At 34.2% G+C, this 18,996-nt stretch overlaps 1 protein-coding gene and 1 long non-coding RNA gene across 4 annotated transcripts in view; both read right to left on the bottom strand.

Annotated features, from left to right (window-relative positions):
* Positions 1 to 18,996, bottom strand: part of LOC122275207 (NADPH-dependent aldo-keto reductase, chloroplastic-like) — a 61,856-nt gene that overhangs the window by 20,486 nt on the left and 22,374 nt on the right. Inside the window, exons 1-7 of one of the 3 annotated variants that reach the window (XM_043084186.1) lie at positions 4,381 to 4,643; positions 4,180 to 4,230; positions 3,607 to 3,683; positions 3,391 to 3,478; positions 2,750 to 3,025; positions 2,324 to 2,572; positions 1,556 to 1,921 (exon numbers count right to left, since the gene is read on the bottom strand). In XM_043084186.1, coding sequence (XP_042940120.1) covers positions 1,832 to 1,921; positions 2,324 to 2,572; positions 2,750 to 3,025; positions 3,391 to 3,478; positions 3,607 to 3,683; positions 4,180 to 4,230; positions 4,381 to 4,620 — 1,071 coding nt within the window. In that variant the 5' untranslated portion in view covers positions 4,621 to 4,643 and the 3' untranslated portion in view covers positions 1,556 to 1,831. Of the gene's footprint in view, positions 1 to 1,555; positions 1,922 to 2,323; positions 2,573 to 2,749; positions 3,026 to 3,390; positions 3,479 to 3,606; positions 3,684 to 4,179; positions 4,231 to 4,380; positions 4,644 to 18,996 lie in introns of those variants that run through there. The other 2 variants (XM_043084183.1, XM_043084182.1) reach the window with 2 other exon arrangements.
* On the bottom strand, positions 5,442 to 6,277 carry LOC122275209. Its single transcript, XR_006228504.1, has 2 exons — positions 6,007 to 6,277; positions 5,442 to 5,764 (listed from the first exon to the last, which is right to left on the bottom strand). It is a non-coding gene; the product is annotated as an uncharacterized LOC122275209 (long non-coding RNA).

Raw genomic sequence — 18,996 nt, 5'->3', positions numbered from 1 at the left:
TTTTTCCCAGTCTCAGTAGAGAGAAGCCATCAAAGAGTAGTCTTGTAGTGTTTATTTCAACACAAATTCTAAGGTATTTCTTTGCATGCGTGTGTAGTCTATTTCCAACAGGTTCCCTAAAACTCTACCGATTTGTTCAGCATTTTTTTCAGACATCATCTCAAGTGGGGGGCCATGAATCTGGATCCAGAATGCTGAATAAATCATATCAACTTCTTGAAGGCTTTGACCATGCATCCATTCTTTTAGGATCATGTGATATCCATTAAAGCTCCATGGTCTTTGTTTAAAGACACGATCTTTATCTTGTTGGGTAGGAAATATAAGTAAGAACGTATTTGCCCCAAGATCTTCAATAGCTAAGCCAACAACAAAGCTCCATATGGCTTTAATGGTAGAGTGAAGCGCATGCTTGTTTAGTGCTTTAGTTGAGACCAACTTACCGATCAATGCATGATTTGAGATGTTTAGAGCAATTTCTAGTGTTGGTTCAAGAATGATATCCTCCCACGACAATGCTTCCGTTTGTGAAATGAGTTGATCAATGTCTTGGGGTTTTCCTTCCATTGTTTTTTTTTTTTTTTTTTTTTTTTTTTTTGATTTTGTAACAGTGATCGTTGGTTGGAGAAAAATGAGGGGAGATTTGGCTGGTTGAAAGTCAAGATTCTGGAAAGTTAATCGGATTGGAAAGGGAAATGGAAAATAGATATACCACAGAGAGGAGAAAAAACCCATCTGGAGAGCCAGATGGCTGGGGAGACGTATGTCTTAAACATTTTTCTTTTGTCTTGTGTTTGCAAGATTTGAAATAAAAAGATTTGTACGAGTCTAGAATGTGTAAGCTTAGCTTAATTTTAAAAAAATAATAAATTTAAGATTTATATAAAATAACTATTTTTTAATAATAAACTTTAAGAACGTGCAGGACTTGCATGCTAAATTGTATATAACGTTACAATGTTTGAAATGTGTGAAGATTTGACCATTCTTTTAACTGATTAACTCTTAGAAATGTAAAGAAAAATAATACTATGTAAATGGTCAAAACTCGAGACTTTTCGGATCAGCTAAAGTTGGTAATGTTGAATGCGATTTAATATTAAAAAAAATACATTTTCGTATAAACATTTTCGCCAAAAGTCGAGACTTTTCGCATGACATCGAGGTGAGAGGAATCAGGATCCTCAGAAATGGGAACTTCCACATTTAAGTTTATGAGAAATGATCTTTTGTCCACTTATTTTGACACTTCATATATTTTAATTTTTTTAATTTATTTTTTTATTTAATAATTAAGCAAGTAATTATTAGTATATTGATATTTGTTTTATATTTTTAAAGAATGTTTTAAAATGATTAAAAAAAATTGTGAATTAAAAATTTAAAAAAAAAATAAGAAATTAATTTTGACCTAACGATAAGGAAGAGTGGTGCTAGTCAAGCGGTAGAACAACACCACACAATTTTAAAATACCTCATATTTAATGTAAATGTAAGAGGTGCTTCAAAGTTTTACTATATAGATTTTACAAACTAATATTTTACCAATGAAAAATTAAAAGAAAAAACACGTCAAACCAATATGTATTACATCGAAAATGTGCTGCCAATTAGATGAAATTAATCAAAATAATAGTATTTAGTTATTTGAAACTCACCGCTCAAACAATCTTCTTGAAGTGACACCACCATGATGTCTAGTGATTTATTAAAAATAAAAACATAAAAGCAATCAAATTAGAAACGAGTTGATGGTGTATCATTACTCCTTTTATTACCTCAAATTTAACTTTGCCCTCTTTTCCTAATGAACCAGCAGTTATCTCGCTGTTCATATTTCGCCATCCCATAATTCCTCAACAGTCCTGTACGGACCAAAAGTCTCATGGACAAAGCCGAAGTTCCCTGTTACCAATCTTGCCTGCACAATAAAAGCATATTTCGTCGTTATACCATATTCATTGGACCTCATATACAATCCTTCGGAGACCCAGTAAAAGCATCATAGAGGGAATTAGCATTTTTTTTTTTTTCGGTAAACAAGTTTTTATTGATCAAAAGTGTACACAAGAGTCCAAGTATATGGGATTTATACAAGAGCAACACCTAAGCATACGATCACAACAAAACTTAAAAGATCAATTCACTTTCTTTTTTTTCCTTTTTTTTTTTTTTTTCCCTCCAATTCACTTGATAACATATTAGCAGGAAATAGCGACTGTATATGCTGGTAGGTAAAAGCTATAGAACTGGCCATCAAAAAAGTGGTGCAGTAAGTCCCGAAGAATAATTTAGAATGAAAATGTCTTAACTGAATACTTGCCTGCTCAATTTCGGACAATTTGGCGAGCAAGACTTCAGGTATAGACCAATTGAAGATATCAAAGTTGTCCTTAATCCTTTCTTCATGTGTACTCTTTGGAAGCACACTATGACCCATTTGCAGGCCCCAACGAAGGGCTACTTGTGCAGGAGTTTTGCCTAGTTTCTCTGCAGCCATACCTAAAATTGGATTCCTAAGAACGTCACTCTTAAGCCACGTGCTGCCAGGAGAACCTAATGGCGAATATCCCTACATAAAAAAACATCAGTGTTACCCTTTTTCACAATCTTAAAACCTTCAATTATAGAAATAAAAAATATTTAAATTTTCATATAAGATTTGCCTCCTCACAAATAGATAAACCATCTTAAAATACTGAATATACGTGTCCGCACAAATAAAAGCATTTCAAATTTGCGTACTCACAGATAAGTGAACTCCCTTGGATTTACAAAATGCATGTAATCCTGGCTGCTGCCATGAGGGGTGGCACTCCACTTGGTTAACAGCAGGAGGCACCCGTGCTACCTCCAACAGATCCCCAAGCTTCTTTGAAGAAAAATTGCTGACACCAATAGCTCGGGCCTTTCCAGAAACATAGAGTGCCTCCATTGCTTTCCACGTGCTAGGTATATCCGGTTGAATGAGGTTTTCTGGTTTAAAGCCTATTGACCCCTTCTTCATCCGGATTGGCCAATGGATCTTAAAAAGTTGAGCAGACTCATTTAGTCACAGTTAAATAATGTCCTCAATACCGCATCATCAAGAAGAAAATGATGTCAATACTAATATCTCAAACTGTAATTTTCTGAGAAGAATAGTGGCAAAATGACAGACTCAAGGCATTCCATGACTTGGTCATAACTATGGGTGGAATTGTTTTATTTTTATATCTTAAAAATAGTAAATAAATAAAGACCTCTTCTATTTCACCTTCAATAGGTAGTTCTAGGAAGCCTTTCTACAAGTTAGAAGACTGCAGGGTGTATCAATGCAAAAACTAATGTACCAAGGTCCAAGTTTGTAGATAACCAAATCGCTCATAAGCTTTAATCAGTGACACATACAAGGTACAAGTCAAGATAATCAAGTTGCAAGTTTCGCAAAGTAGTATCCAAAGCCTCTGAAACATCTTCAGGTGCATGATCGGTGCTCCTGTGGATTATTTCATTTTTAGATGTAAAGAAAACGTACAAGATTAGATCAAAGACCCTGTTAGTAACTCATAAAAGGAATAAAGCATAATCATTTTAAATGCAAACTCTATACCCTATGAAACAAACCAGAGTTTAGAGGTAATCCACAAATCCTCACGCTTCACCACACCATCTTCAAATAGTTTCTTCAGAATGAAACCAATCTACAAGAAATGAGTAGTAGAAATCAGATCATGTACCTATCTTGCAAAAGCTTAAGCAATTTCAATTATCAATAAAACAAGACTTAGAACATCATCACTAATTATTTCGTGCGTATTAGAAAAAAATTAAGTAAAGAGAAAATGGATGTGTCAGCACTTAGCCCCATACCCATACCCCAGCATGCGCACTATGACAAAACTAACTGGGAATACTCATGAAGGCGCCCTTCCATGTCATCGTTCATATACCCAAATAGAAATCCCCAAAAAAATGCCTAGGGTATTCGAATCTATAAGTAAATTTCATCTATGAAAGATGATAGTCTACAAGCTTGAATCAAATTGGTTGACTAATATGCGACTCATGCTGTAGGAAGATCTAAAGCACCAAGTGTATCAGATACCTAAGGCAATTCTATAGCTTAGAATTTGATCGTAGTGAGACGATACTAAAGGCTCAAGGCGAGTGACACCAAGTTTTTAGAAAATGTTTTACCTCCTTTTCATTGCCATAGAGTTGAGCGCAATCAATATGGCGGTATCCAACCTGCAGCACAAGTAAACATGTTGGCTTGTAGCTAGAGAGCTACTTAAGCTATTCATTACTACTTTTAACACCATAAAAATTACTCATGACATCCATAAAAACTCGAAAACATAAAAATTGGCTACAGATAAAGAAGGAAACAGAGAAAACCTTGATGGCAGTAGCCAAGGCTTCTCCGAGGAGGCTGGGGTCGATCTGCGCCGTCCCCAGCCCCAAAGAAGGGATCTTAGCTCCCGTGTTCAACTCGAAGAACCGAATTTCGTGTGCCATTTCCATGCTGCAATTAGTGGAATGAAGAGACTGAGGGAGAGACCGGACGAGACCATTTTTTTTTTTTTTTGTGAAGAAATTTATGTATGGTGGAGGATATCTTCTACCTCTGGACATCATGTGAGGATGCAGGATACATGATCTTTCAAATTAGTTGACCAAATTTGTAGATTTTTTCATGCAAGAGTGGTTGTCTTGGCTCAACATCCTTTTAAATATAAAAATTTATATGTGTAATCACTTTTAGGTATTCTTTTGAATACTTTATTGATATAATTGGTTACATATTAAAAGAAAATTGATACAGTCAATTACTTCAGTAAAATACATAAAAAGTACGTAAAAATAATTGTATATAATATTATTTAAAATTTATTTATGACTATATATATCATTACTCATATTTAATAGTTAAAACAATATTTGCTTAGCATGTTAGGTTGAGAAGTGATCTGTCCATGACTTTGCAGACATTAGATTTTAAAAAATTTAGAACACTTCATATTCAGTCCTCTATAATGCTTCGTTATCTTTCTTTATAAACTATTTAATTGACCAAATTTGTAGACTTTTTCATGCAAGAGTGGATGGCGTGGCTCAATATCATTAAAAGAGATAAAAAATTCTATATACAGTCACTTTTACATACCTTTTTAATCATTCCATTGATGTGATTGACTGTATATTAAAAAAAAATTCTAACAGTCAATCACATCAGTAGAGTACATAAAAAATATGCAAAACTGACTGTATATAACATTATTCAAGATTATAATTTTACGTGAATCTTATATTTATTTATTTTTTAAATGCAATGTACGGCACTTTCATAACCTATAATTATATATACCATTAATCATATTTAATAGATAAAACAATATTTGCTTAGCATGTTAGGTTGAGAAGTGATCTGTTCATGACTTTGCAGACATTAGACTTTTAAAAATTTAGAACACATCATAAACTATTTATTACAATTAGTAATCGAGTAATTCCACGTTTAAGCAACTTCATGATTAAATTATAAAACAATTAAAAATCAATAATTTTCCCCGACAAGTTTACTTTAATTTCTGAGGCCAAAAGCACTCTAACCTCAACGCATTGAAAATCAAGTAATTTGTAATTAATAAGGCCAATGAAAACCACAATATACTAGAAGAAACCCAATGTCTGTTCACAGCTCGCCATCCCAAAGTTCTTCAACGGTCCTGTAGGCACCAAAGGTCTCATGGACATATGCTGTACCCTTACCAAGCCTCTCCTGCATGAATAAACAAATTCAGTCATTTTTTTAGCGGGGAATTTAAGGGTATTAGAGGGCAACCGAATAGTGAGTACTGCAACGTTAATTCATCTTTCTTATAAATTATATACCGAAACATCCATTAGTCTTACGAGCACAAAAAATTCAACACCATCATAATCATCATCATTTTTCATAAATTAGAAGCGTGATGGTATGCGACCACTAGTTCATTTATAAAGAAGGTATAAAAAGAAGACCTTAATGGCAGTGGTCAAGGCTCCGCCGACGCGTCCAGCATCCGCCCGCCATGTCCCCATCCCTACCGAAGGGATCTTAGCGCCAGTGTTCAATTGAAAGAAGCGAATTTCGTCTGCCAATATTTTCAGACCTCCTCGAGTCGTATGTCCACACCAAGCTGATACTGACGCTGAGTAGTAATGGAGACCATGCAACTCCGGCCTTTCATTAAGAGAAGGCCGAAGGAGGCACTGGTCATTCCCTGCTATGTGGCGAGATCATGTGGCAATGAGATTGTATCTTCTCCCGTGGTTTCAAAGGCCGATAAAATCGTTATGGCTTCGGATCGAACTCAAAACGGAATCCAAAATAATTGCATTAACTCGAACACCATTTTTTTAACTATTAAATTTATCATAAATTATTTGTTATATTTCTATTTAAAAAAATTAAATTCTTCTCAATTTAAAAAAAAAAATATTTATTTAAATAGAATTCATCAAAAGAGAAAAAATATTTACAATCGTGAATTATACAACGACCGCATAATCGTTTTAAAAAAAATGAATTAAACATAAGATCCATATGAAAAAAAAAATTAATTTTTTAATATTGAATCTAACTCTTTTTCAAAACAATTACGCAGCTTATACGCACTTCACGGTTGTATGTAGAATTACTCTTCACAGTATACTATTATTCACAACTCAACTCAATTAATCTCAATAGAATAATTTTTTCTAACATTCCACGCACTACACATTATATTTTTTAAATTTTTTTCCTTTTTCCTTGGGGTGAAGAACGATCGGTCCTAACAAGAGAAACCGACCGTTTTGGTTTTGACCAAACCAACCAGGGGATCGGTCAGTCTCGGTCCAAGATTCTGTAGATCCTCAGTTTTTGGTCCCATCCGGGAGTGAGGTTTTCCCAGACCAGACCGAACTGCCCGAATAAGAAAATATATTTTTAAAAATTTTTAAATATATTAAATATATTATTTTTATAATAATTGTATAATTAATTATGTAATTTTGATCTAAACTATTAGTACATTAAAAATATAAAATTTTAAATATGTGATTACAAATTAATATTCTATTAATTAACTAATGTATATTATCAATTCATCATTAACTAATTAGTAATTACTAACATCTACAACTATGATCTAATTAAAGTTATTAGATAAATTCTTTATACCTAAGTTGTAACTTGTAAGTAAATTATTAACTAATTATTATTTATGTAAATTTTAATTAACTAATTTATGATATCAATTAACTAACCTATCACCAACTTACCATTTAATAATTTAATATATTATTTTTTATATGGTAATTATATAAGTTAATAATATAATTTTCATTTAATTTATTATCATTGACCATACAAAATATATTTTTAATGTGTTAGTTACATAATCTACATTAATAATTCACTTAATTTTAATTTAATAATTTAAATAAATTTTTTATTAATTTATTTCAAATAAAAAAGAAGAAGAAAATAATTACATTGGATCGAACAGATCGACCGGATCGATAGCAGACCAGACCGAACGGACCAACTGGATGTTTGGTTCGGTCCGATCCAAGAAAAATGATGGACCATCTATCACCCCACGGACCAGACTAGTTTCACCCTTACTTTTTTTCATAATAAATATGTAAAATATAGATGATAAGTAGAATAACTCAATTAGTTTAATAAAAATAAAATAAAATTTTAAAATTTATATAATCTGTAGTGTGTGATGATGAGTTACATAACCTTGCACCAATGAGCTTTTAAAAAAAAATGTTGAATAGTTAATTGAATTAGTGTTCAATCAGATTATTTAGCAAAGGTAATTTTGTCTTCACATTCATAATTTTGTTATGGGCTGACGTGGCAATGTCACATCACCTATTAAATACTCAAACATCGACCATTGACTAGACATGCCATGTTAATATCTTTAGATCAATAATCAAATATTTCATTACTGATTGAATCGCTTGACATGTCAGCACGACACATACCATGCACAAGTCGTTGTCCCTAACACCATTCTAATTATAATCCCACGGGACATTTGCATAGGGCAGTTGGAAATTTCACTTATTGACATAAAAAATCAAAACTATAAAAAATATTACTTGCCATTCTCGAAAGCAATGCTCATTTAAATTCACATTAACGATTGAAGCAGAATGAACAAATCCTAGAAAGATTGGGAAGAAAACTTTCTGATCTCTTATTATCTGAATTGGAACTTACAAGATACGTGTTATGTATTTATACAAGAAGGGAAATAAAAGTAAAGTAGGAAAAGTAACTAACTAAGAGTAGTAACTGAGTAGTTAACTATAGTAACTGAAGTAACTAACTAACTATACTACCAATTACAAAAATACCAACTCAAATTAATATATGTGATAGTTCCCCCTCAAGATAAATGGTAAATGTTATTAACATTCATCTTGGATAACAAAGAATGAAAAATAACAAACCCAAGAGGTTTTGTAAGTAAATCAGCAAGTTGATGACTTAAAGAAACATGTAGTGTTTGAAGGACTCCAACTTGATTTTTTTCTTTAATCAAATGGCAGTCTAACTCAATATGCTTAGTTCTCTCATAAAATACAAGGTTCACTGCAACATGGATGGTAACTTGGTTGTCATAGAATAGTAAGGAAGCATGTGGATGTTGTTGATGCATATCTGAAAGCAAAGACTGTGGCCATGTTAATTCACAGATAGTATAGGCCATGGACCTATATTCAGCCTCTGCAGAAGACCACGAGAATGTCTTTTTCATTTTGGATTTTCAGGAGATGAGTGAATCCCCAATAAAAATACAATAACCAGATGTAAATCTCCTTGTATTAGGATAGCTAGCCCAATCGGTATCAGCAAAGGCCTTGAGGTGGATTGAACAAGAAGCTGAGAAGAAAATGACGTTGCCTTGGTGCCATTTTGATGTACTTCAAGATTCTGATGGTTGCTTGCATATGGAAAGTTTAGGAGAATCAAGGAATTGACTCATATGGTGAATTGAATATGTGATATTTGGTCTTGAGTTGGTGAGATATGGTAATCTACCAATAATTCTTCTATAAGAAGAAACATCTTCAAGTAAGTCACCATCATTCTTTGATAACTTGTAATGGGAGTCCATTGGAAAATTAATAGGTTTATATCCCAACAAACCAGCATCTTCAAGTAACTCTAAGGCATACTTGCACTGACATAGAGAAATACCTTTCTTGGATCGTGCAATTTCCTTGCCTAACAAGTACTTGACCAGATCTAAGTCCATTAATTTGAAGCATTCACTCAAAGAGGATTTAATGGACTGTAGAACATCCAAATTACTGCTTGCTATCAGTATGTCATCAACATATACAAATAATGCAACAAATGAATCATTTTGCTTCCTTGTAAACAAGGAATAATTTGACCTAGATTGAATTAAACCCAAATTCAACAAGGCTGCAATGAACTTTGAGTTCCACTGCCCAGAAGCCATGTGTCCCCCTTCTTCAAATACCCAGGAGGTGGTTTCATATATACTATTTCTTCCAAATCTCTATATAAAAAAGCATTATTGACATCTAAATGTATCAAATGCCAATCATGAATAGCTGCTAGAGATAGAAAATAGTGCACTGTCACCCTTTTTGCAGTAGGAGAAAAAGTTTCTAGATATTCCAAACCTTCCATTTGTATATACCCCTTGGCAACTAATCTAGCTTTGTTTCTTTCAATAGAACTATCATCATTATACTTGGTTTTATATACTCGTTTACAACCTATTGGACTTTCGCTGGATGGTAGATCAATTAGAATCCATGTATTATTTGATTCTAAGGCAAATAATTCAGTAGACATAGCATCTCTCCAATGAGAAAGCTTAACAACTTGATGATAAAAATTAGGTTCTGGAGTAGATGAGATAGAAACACAAAACATACAATGAGAAGGAGATAAATGTTTATAAGACAAAACATCAGAAATGTTATATTTATTACCTGATTATGTAGAAATTGAGCCAATAGATGATGAGGCAGAAGTAGATGTTGCTAGATTGCAATGATAGTATTGCAAGTAACCAAGAGTTTTGTGCTATCTAATTGACTTTCGAAGTGAAGGAAAATGATTATTATCATGAAGTGAAGGAACATTTTAATTTTTTGGAATAGATGAGGACGTTGATGAAGGGTTTTGAGGTATGGAAGTTGAAGAATTAGGAGGCTCAGAAAGAGAATCTGATTCTGAAATGAATTTTGACAAGATAACATCATATAGTAAGGAAGATGAAGGTTTATGAATTGGATTCTGGAATGGAAATATAGATTCATGAAATATGACATCTCAACATACAAAAAATCTTTGAGAATCTAAATCAAATAATTTGCATCCCTTTGTTCCAAAAGGATAGCCTATAAAAATGCATTTTTTGGCCCTTGGAGAAAATTTGGGTCTGTTTTGAGTTAAAGTAGATGCATAACACAAACAACCCAAAACCTTTGGATGATTGTATGCATGAACATTTCCATATAGAATCTGGTGTGGTGATTTATCACTTAGAATGTGTGAAGGAATAAGATTGATTATGTAAGTTGCTGTTAAAACACTCTCACCCCATAATTTCAAAGGAATATTAGATTAAAATCTTAAGGCTCTTGCTACATTAAGAAGGTGTTGATGCTTTCTCTCAACAATTGAGTTTTGTTGAGGAATTTCAACACAAGATGTTTGATGAATTATCCCTTTAAAAGAGTAAAAATCCTTCATCTTCTAAATCATTGTCAGTCCTTACACATTGTATTTTTGTTTTAAATTGTATAAAAATAGATTTTACTTCAGATTTGGATTTCATTAGATACACCCAAGTTGATCTTGAGTGATCATCAACAATGGTTAGAAAAAATTTAAAACCATCATGAGTAGGAATTGAAAAGGACCCTATATATCACAATGAATCAAATGAAAAGAAGTATATTTATATGAATGAATTGGAAAAGATAGGCATTTCTGTTTGCCAAAGGACATACAGTACAATGATTATCACATACACTTATTTTGAGAAACAATGTTTGGAATGGATTTAGCAAGAACAAGTAGTCTAGATGATGATGGATGACCTAACCTATTATTGCAGATCCTAAAACTCAAATCAGATACAGAATTGACACTTGGTAAAAGAATGGAATTATTGACTGCATTCACTGATAGTTGATGCAGAACATAAAATCCAACTACTCTTCTACCATTCCCAATCATCTTTCATGGGATAAGGCCCTGAATATAACAAATACCATGCATGAAAATGAAACAGCAATTCTGATTAAAAGGCAACTTAGTAACTAAAAGAAGATTATATGAAAAACTTGGTACACCTAACACATCTTTCAATACTAAGTTATCAAATAATTGTAAAGTCCGAAGAAGGGTGACTGCAACATTTTCTCCATTTAACAAATGTGTTTATAATTCAAGTAATTGTAGTAAAAAGCTTGACTTAATGTATAATGTGATCTGTGGCACCTATACCTATGATCTAGGTGTTATAAACATAAGATGGAAATTCAATTTTATTTCATGAGAAAGCTGAAAAACTTGAAAGGCATGCTAATGTGATATTAGCTTTACCTGAAGGAATAGGTAATGCATTTTGGCTAGAGGAAACACTGGTTGCTTAGTGATTGGTGTTTTGATCTGATGGTTGTGAGCAAAGTAATGCAAGTAGCTACTGATATTCTTCTGGAGAGAAAGACACAGAATTTTGATCAAAGGGTCGCATGTTAAGCCATTCTTTGATTTGCTGATGAAACTCTTCCCCTTTGTTTGAAGTTTGGAGGGTACCCATACAGTTTATAACACTTATCCACCGTGTGGCTAGTCATACCACAGTGAGTACATAAAAATTTCTTGTATTGTTACTTTCCAAGATTTGATCTTGCATTATTAATTTTTTTTTATTCATACAGACTACTGTTTCCACTATAGATCTAACTATAGACCCAACTTCTCTTTGTTTCTCCTCTTGAATTACTAAATAAAAAACCTTAGCAATTGGTGGCAATGGTTCCATCAATAGAATTTGACCTCTAATATGCGAGAACTCCTCATTTAAACTCATATTATAATGTTTTGACACTGTTGATACTCCAAAAACATGTGTGTAGCACCACAAGTACAATTTCTATATGCTCCACATGTGCAGTTAGGTATTTGATTATAATTCAACAACTCATCCCACAAAAATTTGAATTTCACTGAGTTCTAATCTTGAGTTAGAGAAGAAAGTTCTTTATGCAATTTGAAGATTATTGGCCCATTATCTTGGCAGAACTAATCTTGCAAATTCTTCAACATCTTCTATGTTGTTTTTGCATAGATGATCATCTCTCCAATTTCTTTTGATACAGAGTTCAAAATCCAGGAGAGCACCATGCTATTACATCGATCCCACACAACATACAATGAATCTATGTCAATTAGTTGAACAACAACTCCATTTATGAAACCTATTTTTATTCTTGGCCTTCAAAGCCATCTGCATCAACCTACACCAGCTATGATAATTGTCTCCTGTGAGCACCTTGGACACAAGCATGGATCCAGGCAAATCACTATTTCGTAAATGAAAATGATGTGAATCATCAACATTCAACAATACCAAGGCCACTGAAGCCATTTGCAGCAAATAGAAAACATAATCGGCTTTACAGAAGTGAAACCCTAAGGTATTCGCTCTGATACCATAAAGTAGAATGAACAAATCCTAGAAAGAGTGAGAAGAAAACTTTCTGTTCTCTTATTGTCTGATCTAGAACTTACAAGATACATGTTCTGTATTTATACAGAAAAGGAAATAAAAGTAAAGTAGGTAAAATAACTAAATAAGAATAGTAACTAAGTAGTTAACTATAGTAACTAAAGTAACTAACTAACTATTTGTACTACCAATTACAAAAATACCAACTCAAATTAATATATATGATAATGACAAGCTTTACTTTTTCTTTTTTGCAGATCCTTTAATTGTCTGAATGAATTAGATCAGTCAATATAAAAAATGATAAAATTAATATTAAATGCTGATTTGAGTTTACACTACTAAAAAATTCTATATAGACAACATTAAGGTCCTCACTAAATAAATAAAATGAGATAAGATGAGAAATTTATGAATATTAGTAAAATGGTTTGATTTAAGATGTTTTATAAATTTTAGAAAATAAGAGAGAAAAAGTTGAATAAAAATGTTATAAAATTAAATTATTGTTAGAATATAATTTTTGTTTTGTGATTTCAAAATTTTGAATTAATTTTATTGTTTTGTTAGAAAATTTGAAAAAATTGTAATGCTTAAATCAAAAAGTTGAAAATTTGAAATTAAAAAATGTTCGTATTTTAATTACATTTGTAGAACTATTCATTCGGGCCAAGTTTCTTCCTGGCCTAGCCCGGATCAAACCTGGGACAGAACTCATATTGCAAAACCCAGACTTATCCAGTCCAGGTATTTTTTGGTAATCTGTCTTATTTAAAAAAAAAAACTTAGAGTCAAAACAATACCCCTTTCACGTCGTATGCTAGGGTTAAAGTCCCCCCAGTCCTCTCTCTCTCTCTCTCTCTCTCTCTCTCTCTCTCTCTCTCTCTCTCTCTCTCTCTCTCTCTCTCTCTCTCTCTCTCTCTCTCTCTCTCTCTCTCCGAAACGCTAGCCTCTTGTCACTCTTCCTCTACCAATTGACTTTTTTTCACTTTTTTTCTTCTTCGTTGAAGATATGTAGTGATGTGCTATGTTTGTAACTGCATGTATTTGGGAACCTAAGTTGCTATAGTGATGTTTGTATGCGGAAAAGAAACCAAAAATAAATCTTTTGACACTTATGAAACCCAAATCCAAATCCGTCTGGTCCCGGACTACTATCACTAGGAATAGAGAACACAACATCTTTTACTTCTTGGATTGAAGGAAGCTCTAAAATGGCCAAATTATCTTCATTATGCACCACTTGTTCCACCTAGGGAGCTAAATCAGATTGTAAAGGCTGATGATTAGGAGCCAAAAATTCTTTAAAATATTCAACTACCCCCAAATGAACTTCCTCGGGAGTTTTCAAAATAACATCCTCATTAATCCTCATCTCTCTTGTCATTTTTGAAATTTTTGTAGCCAGAATCCGAAAGAAGGTGGAATCAGCTTCCCCCTTCCCAAGCCAAGTTTGTTTAGCTTGTTAAGCCAAATGAGTTTCCTCCCTACTAGCCCAAGCAGACAATTCTACCTTGGTAGCTAATAAATCCAACTCCAAATCTTTCGAAACCCCCCTAGAATTGCTCTTCCAGTACTGTAATTCTCTCCTCTAAAACCCGAACGTGATTGGTAGTCCACCCAAAAACTTCTCTATTCCAACTATGAAGGACCCCTCCCAAACATTTTAGCTTTAAAGCAAGTCCCATCATCCATACAACAATTTAATCCGCTTTCCACACATCTGTAACACAACTCGTAAAAAGGTGATGGCTAGTCCACATTTGTTGAAATTTAAAAAGACTAAAACCATATTTACTATCCTTAGGTTTCAAGAGCACTTGCATAGGAGCATGATCTGAACTCAATCAAGGAAGGTAAAGCCTAGATCCCAACGGAAAATCCAACAACCAAGCCGTGTTAACCAATGCCCTATCTAGTCGAGACCAACTCCTTGTGCTACCATTATGTCCGTTACACCAGCTCATATGATTCCCAACAAAAGTCAATTCTGATAAACCTGCACAATTTATGAAAGAATTAAATTCCTCCATAGGAATGCAAGGACGAGGCCTCCCTCCAATTTGTTCAACATTAATCTGTATGATGTTAAAATTGCCAAGTACCATCCACGGGAAATTTTCGAGATTCAAATGTTGAAGAACCTCCCAAGGAGTTTGACGCTCCCATACCTGCACTTTGCATAAATAATAGATATCCATCTCTGATGACCATTTACCTCCATAACCAAATTAATACTTTGATTACAAGAATACATCACAAAAATCTTAACCTCTTTATTCCACAAAACCCATAACTTCCCACCTTCCTCCGTATTTGACACACTGTCTTCAAAAGAAAGATTATGTTGTAGCCTTCTTAGCTAAAGCAATAATAGAAGGTTTCTTCATCTTCACTAACTTCACCAATCTCTTCCTTGAGGTACCAAGACCTCTGATATTCCAATATAGAATGAGACTTATCATAAATTCAGATGTTTAGACCTACTTTTGGCCTAGAAAGAGCGCCTCAATTTAGGTCTCACCTCTTTACTGTAATTCGAGCTATTTTCCTCAAGATCCGATAAGATTTCCTTTTCTTTTAGAATGTGTGACTCTTCCTCAAATCCCTCTCCATCAGAAAAAGATATTTGAAAATTTTCATCTGCCCAAACAAAACTCACAAGCTCATCTAGAGCAAATGCACCATGTTATGCAACCTCCTCAAAAAGAGAATCAGGCAGAACAACTAAACCTACAATGTCCACCCTCTCCTCTGCTTCAACAGCCCTGCAGGGAGCAACAAGCAGAGCATCACAAAGTTCCACAATATCAGGAACCCGGTCTTCCTCCCTAACAGCGCTATAGTCCATCTCTTCATGATGCACAATAGCACCAATTATCTCCTCCTCATCAATCACTTCCTCAATAATAACCACTCATTTTCCATGTTCCTTTCTCGTATAGTAACAATATCAACACTCTTTTGATTATTCGCCTCTTCCTCAATATCATCTTGTATTCCTTTCCCTAATTCAATCTCAGGCACATTCTCAGTCACCAGTACATAAGGTTTCTCTGTCAATTTTTTTTTTCTGTTCCCACTTCAAACCCTCCTTTGCACCTTCATCTTTGGCAACATCACCTTTTGTCTTTAACAGATTGCGTTTGCACTTTTGCTTATTGTGCATGTGGCAAGAAACACAAAAACAGGCAATGCCTCATACTTAATTTCCTAAAAGCTACTGCTAGGCTATCTGGGAGCGCCAATCCAAAGCCCATGCAAAGGCTTCTTAGCCGCATCCATCTCAACATAGACTCGAGCTCCATTGGTTCTCTTAGCACAGCGTGTACTATTATCGCGTTGAATAAAACGTCTAATTGGCATCAACATATTCCTAAGAAAAGATTCATGATAGAAATTTGGTGGCAAACCCGAAAGGACAACCCAAACCAGCACCTATGAAGGTTCCTTATCCTTCACAAAATCCATCCTCTAATGAAAGATACGATATTGCACTCCTTCAATATCCTAGGCTTCCCAAGAAAAGGTCCTTAAGAAAATACTCCTCCTTCGAGAAGCAAAGGAAAACATTTCGTGGTTTGTGCATGCTAGACACCACCGGCTGAGACTCCAAACCCCATCGAGTGTGAATAAAACCTCTGATCACATCCAAACTAGGTCGTTGATGAAGGAACTTCATCACGAAAAAAAACAAAAATGGCTTGGAAGATTTCTGAATTTCTTCTGGTAGATTTCCCCATCAATGGTTTTAGGGGGCCTCAAAAGTATATCCACCTTAGGAAGTGGAAGTGGTGTCTGCAAGACCATGTCCACAGCAAACCATGATCTCATAGGCGATGCTGGGTTGCCCTGAAGGGCCCCAATGGCAACCATGTTTTACAAATCTATAAAACCCTAGCAGAGCTCGAAATATCACTTTGCCACGTTAGCAAAAAACTCTTTCTCCTTGTGTCACCTTTAAATATTGTCTGTTCTTAGTTATTCAAAATCACATATGCATGCTATAATAGAAGAAGAGGACAGTAATGTAGAACCTTGGTATATCACTGGGGTTTATGATAATCCTAAGTGACACCGAACAAAATAGTGATTATCTTGCAGGCTAGTTCCAACAGATGATTTACAGGAGAAAAATCGCCCAAAACCAAAGAGAAAAGTCTCTAGGGTTTAACGAAATATTATAAAATCAAGCAATCATGAAAATCATTCCACAAGCCGGACTGTTATAGCCAAAAATTGTGTTTATTCAAATTTTACCAAAAATAGCAAAATCTCAGAAATCACTCTAAATTGAAATTCGAAATAAAATAAGCAATCTGCAAAAAATCTAGCCCAAATCGGATTTAAAATTACTTCCTAACTGATAAGCGAAATATTACCATAAATAGTAAAAAATAACTAAAACTAGTGATTCGGAAGGGAAAACAGCAGAATTTGAGGTTGAAAAAAAGGCACATGGAGCCATGCATGTCTAAAAAAGAGCTTTCCGAATTGGGGTCTTATGTGCGATTCCGACACTCGTAGCCAAAGTTATGGCCAAAAGACTGAAACGCACTCAAAACGACCTCAATGAGGAACATATCACAATCAATTCCCGCCTTTGCGCTGATCTGCCAACTCATGGTATCTCAGCGCCATCAAGGTGCAATCTGACAGCTCAGCATCATTTGTCTCAGATCCCCCTGCATCACTAAGGCAGCTAAAAGAAATTAAACGTGAACTTTATTGAGATCTTTGTTGGTGCCCCAACATAATACTTGGTAGTTGTTTGGAGACTTTAATGAAATTCTAAATACTGATCAGAAACGTGGAGGTTCTTGAGAACAAAAATGCATGTGGGTGATTTTAGGGTTGTCTTTGATGATTGTGCTCTTAAAGATATTGGTTATAGTGGGAATCAATTCACATGGTGTAACAAAAGAGAGGCAAGGAATTGTGTTAGTAGAGGATTGATAGGTTCCTAGAAAATTTTAAGTGGTGCTCTTCTTATGTTCAAGCATAGGTAAGGCATGGTTTGACTGCATATTTTGATCATATACCAATTGTACTAAACTTATATGCTGAGAACTATCAAAGAAAATGCCAAAGACTATTCATATTTGAGGCAATGTGGGTAGATTCTAAGGAGTGTCAAGAAGTAATTGAGAATGCATGGAAGGGGATATCAGATCCATATGAAATGAGCACAATTATGAAGAAAATTCAAACATGTGGTGAGAAACTAACTGTATGGAACAAAAACAACTTTGGCCATGTAAAAAAGGAGTTAGAGAAGGCCAAATCTCGGTTTAAAATAATCACTAGTCTGGATCCTAATCATACCAGAAGAGTGGAACAAAAAGAAGCAAGGGTAGAAGTGTAAAAATGGTTGGAAAGAGATGAGATAATGTAGAGGCAAAGGTCAAAGGCATTGTGGTTGAAAGAGGGTGATGCAAACTCAAGGTTTTTTCACCATAAAGCTTCTCAAAGAAGGAAAATATATATATATATATATATATGTTAAAGGGGTAAAGGATACAGATGGTCACTGGTAGGTGAATGAGGGTAGGGATAGAGTTATTCTTAATTATTTTAATACTCTATTCAAATCCTCTAAGTAGGTTGGAAATATGGACTTTTTGGATGGATTAGCATGAAAGGTTGATTCAGAAATGAATGAAAAACTCTTGAAGACTTTTATTGTTGATGAAGTATGTTTAGCTGATCTAAAGCAAATAAATCCAAGAAAAGCACCTTGGCCTGATGATTTGTCACCAATCCTTTTACAAAAGTATTGGTCTGTGGTGGATAAGGATGTCACAGAGGCTGTTTTGTAGGTTTTGAATAGTGGTCAACTCCCAAATGAAATAAACCATACATTTATCACCTTTATTCCTAAGAAGAAACAACCTAAGAATGTGGCAGACTATAGGACTATCAGTCTATGCAATGTAGTGTATAAGTAGATTTCTAAGGTGCTTGCCAATAGGTTGAACTGCATTTTACCAACTGCAATCTCACCCTTGCATGTTGCTTTTGTCCCAAGAAGACTTATCTCAGATAATGTATTGATGGCATATGAGTTATTACATTTCATAAGAGAGGTGGAAAGCAAGGTTTTATGTCCTTAAAGCTGGATATGAGCAGAAAAACTAAAGGACCAGTTTACCCAACTTGAGGCTTAAGGCAAGGGGATTCTATCTCCCCTTATTTATTTATGTTATTCACTGAGATAAGTGACGATTAATTGCAACTCAAA

The sequence above is a fragment of the Carya illinoinensis genome, chromosome 9, assembly GCF_018687715.1.
Source record: "Carya illinoinensis cultivar Pawnee chromosome 9, C.illinoinensisPawnee_v1, whole genome shotgun sequence".
NCBI classification, from domain to species: Eukaryota; Viridiplantae; Streptophyta; class Magnoliopsida; order Fagales; family Juglandaceae; genus Carya; species Carya illinoinensis.
Note: the sequence above shows the minus strand (reverse complement) of the source record. Positions and strands in the feature narration are given on the sequence as shown.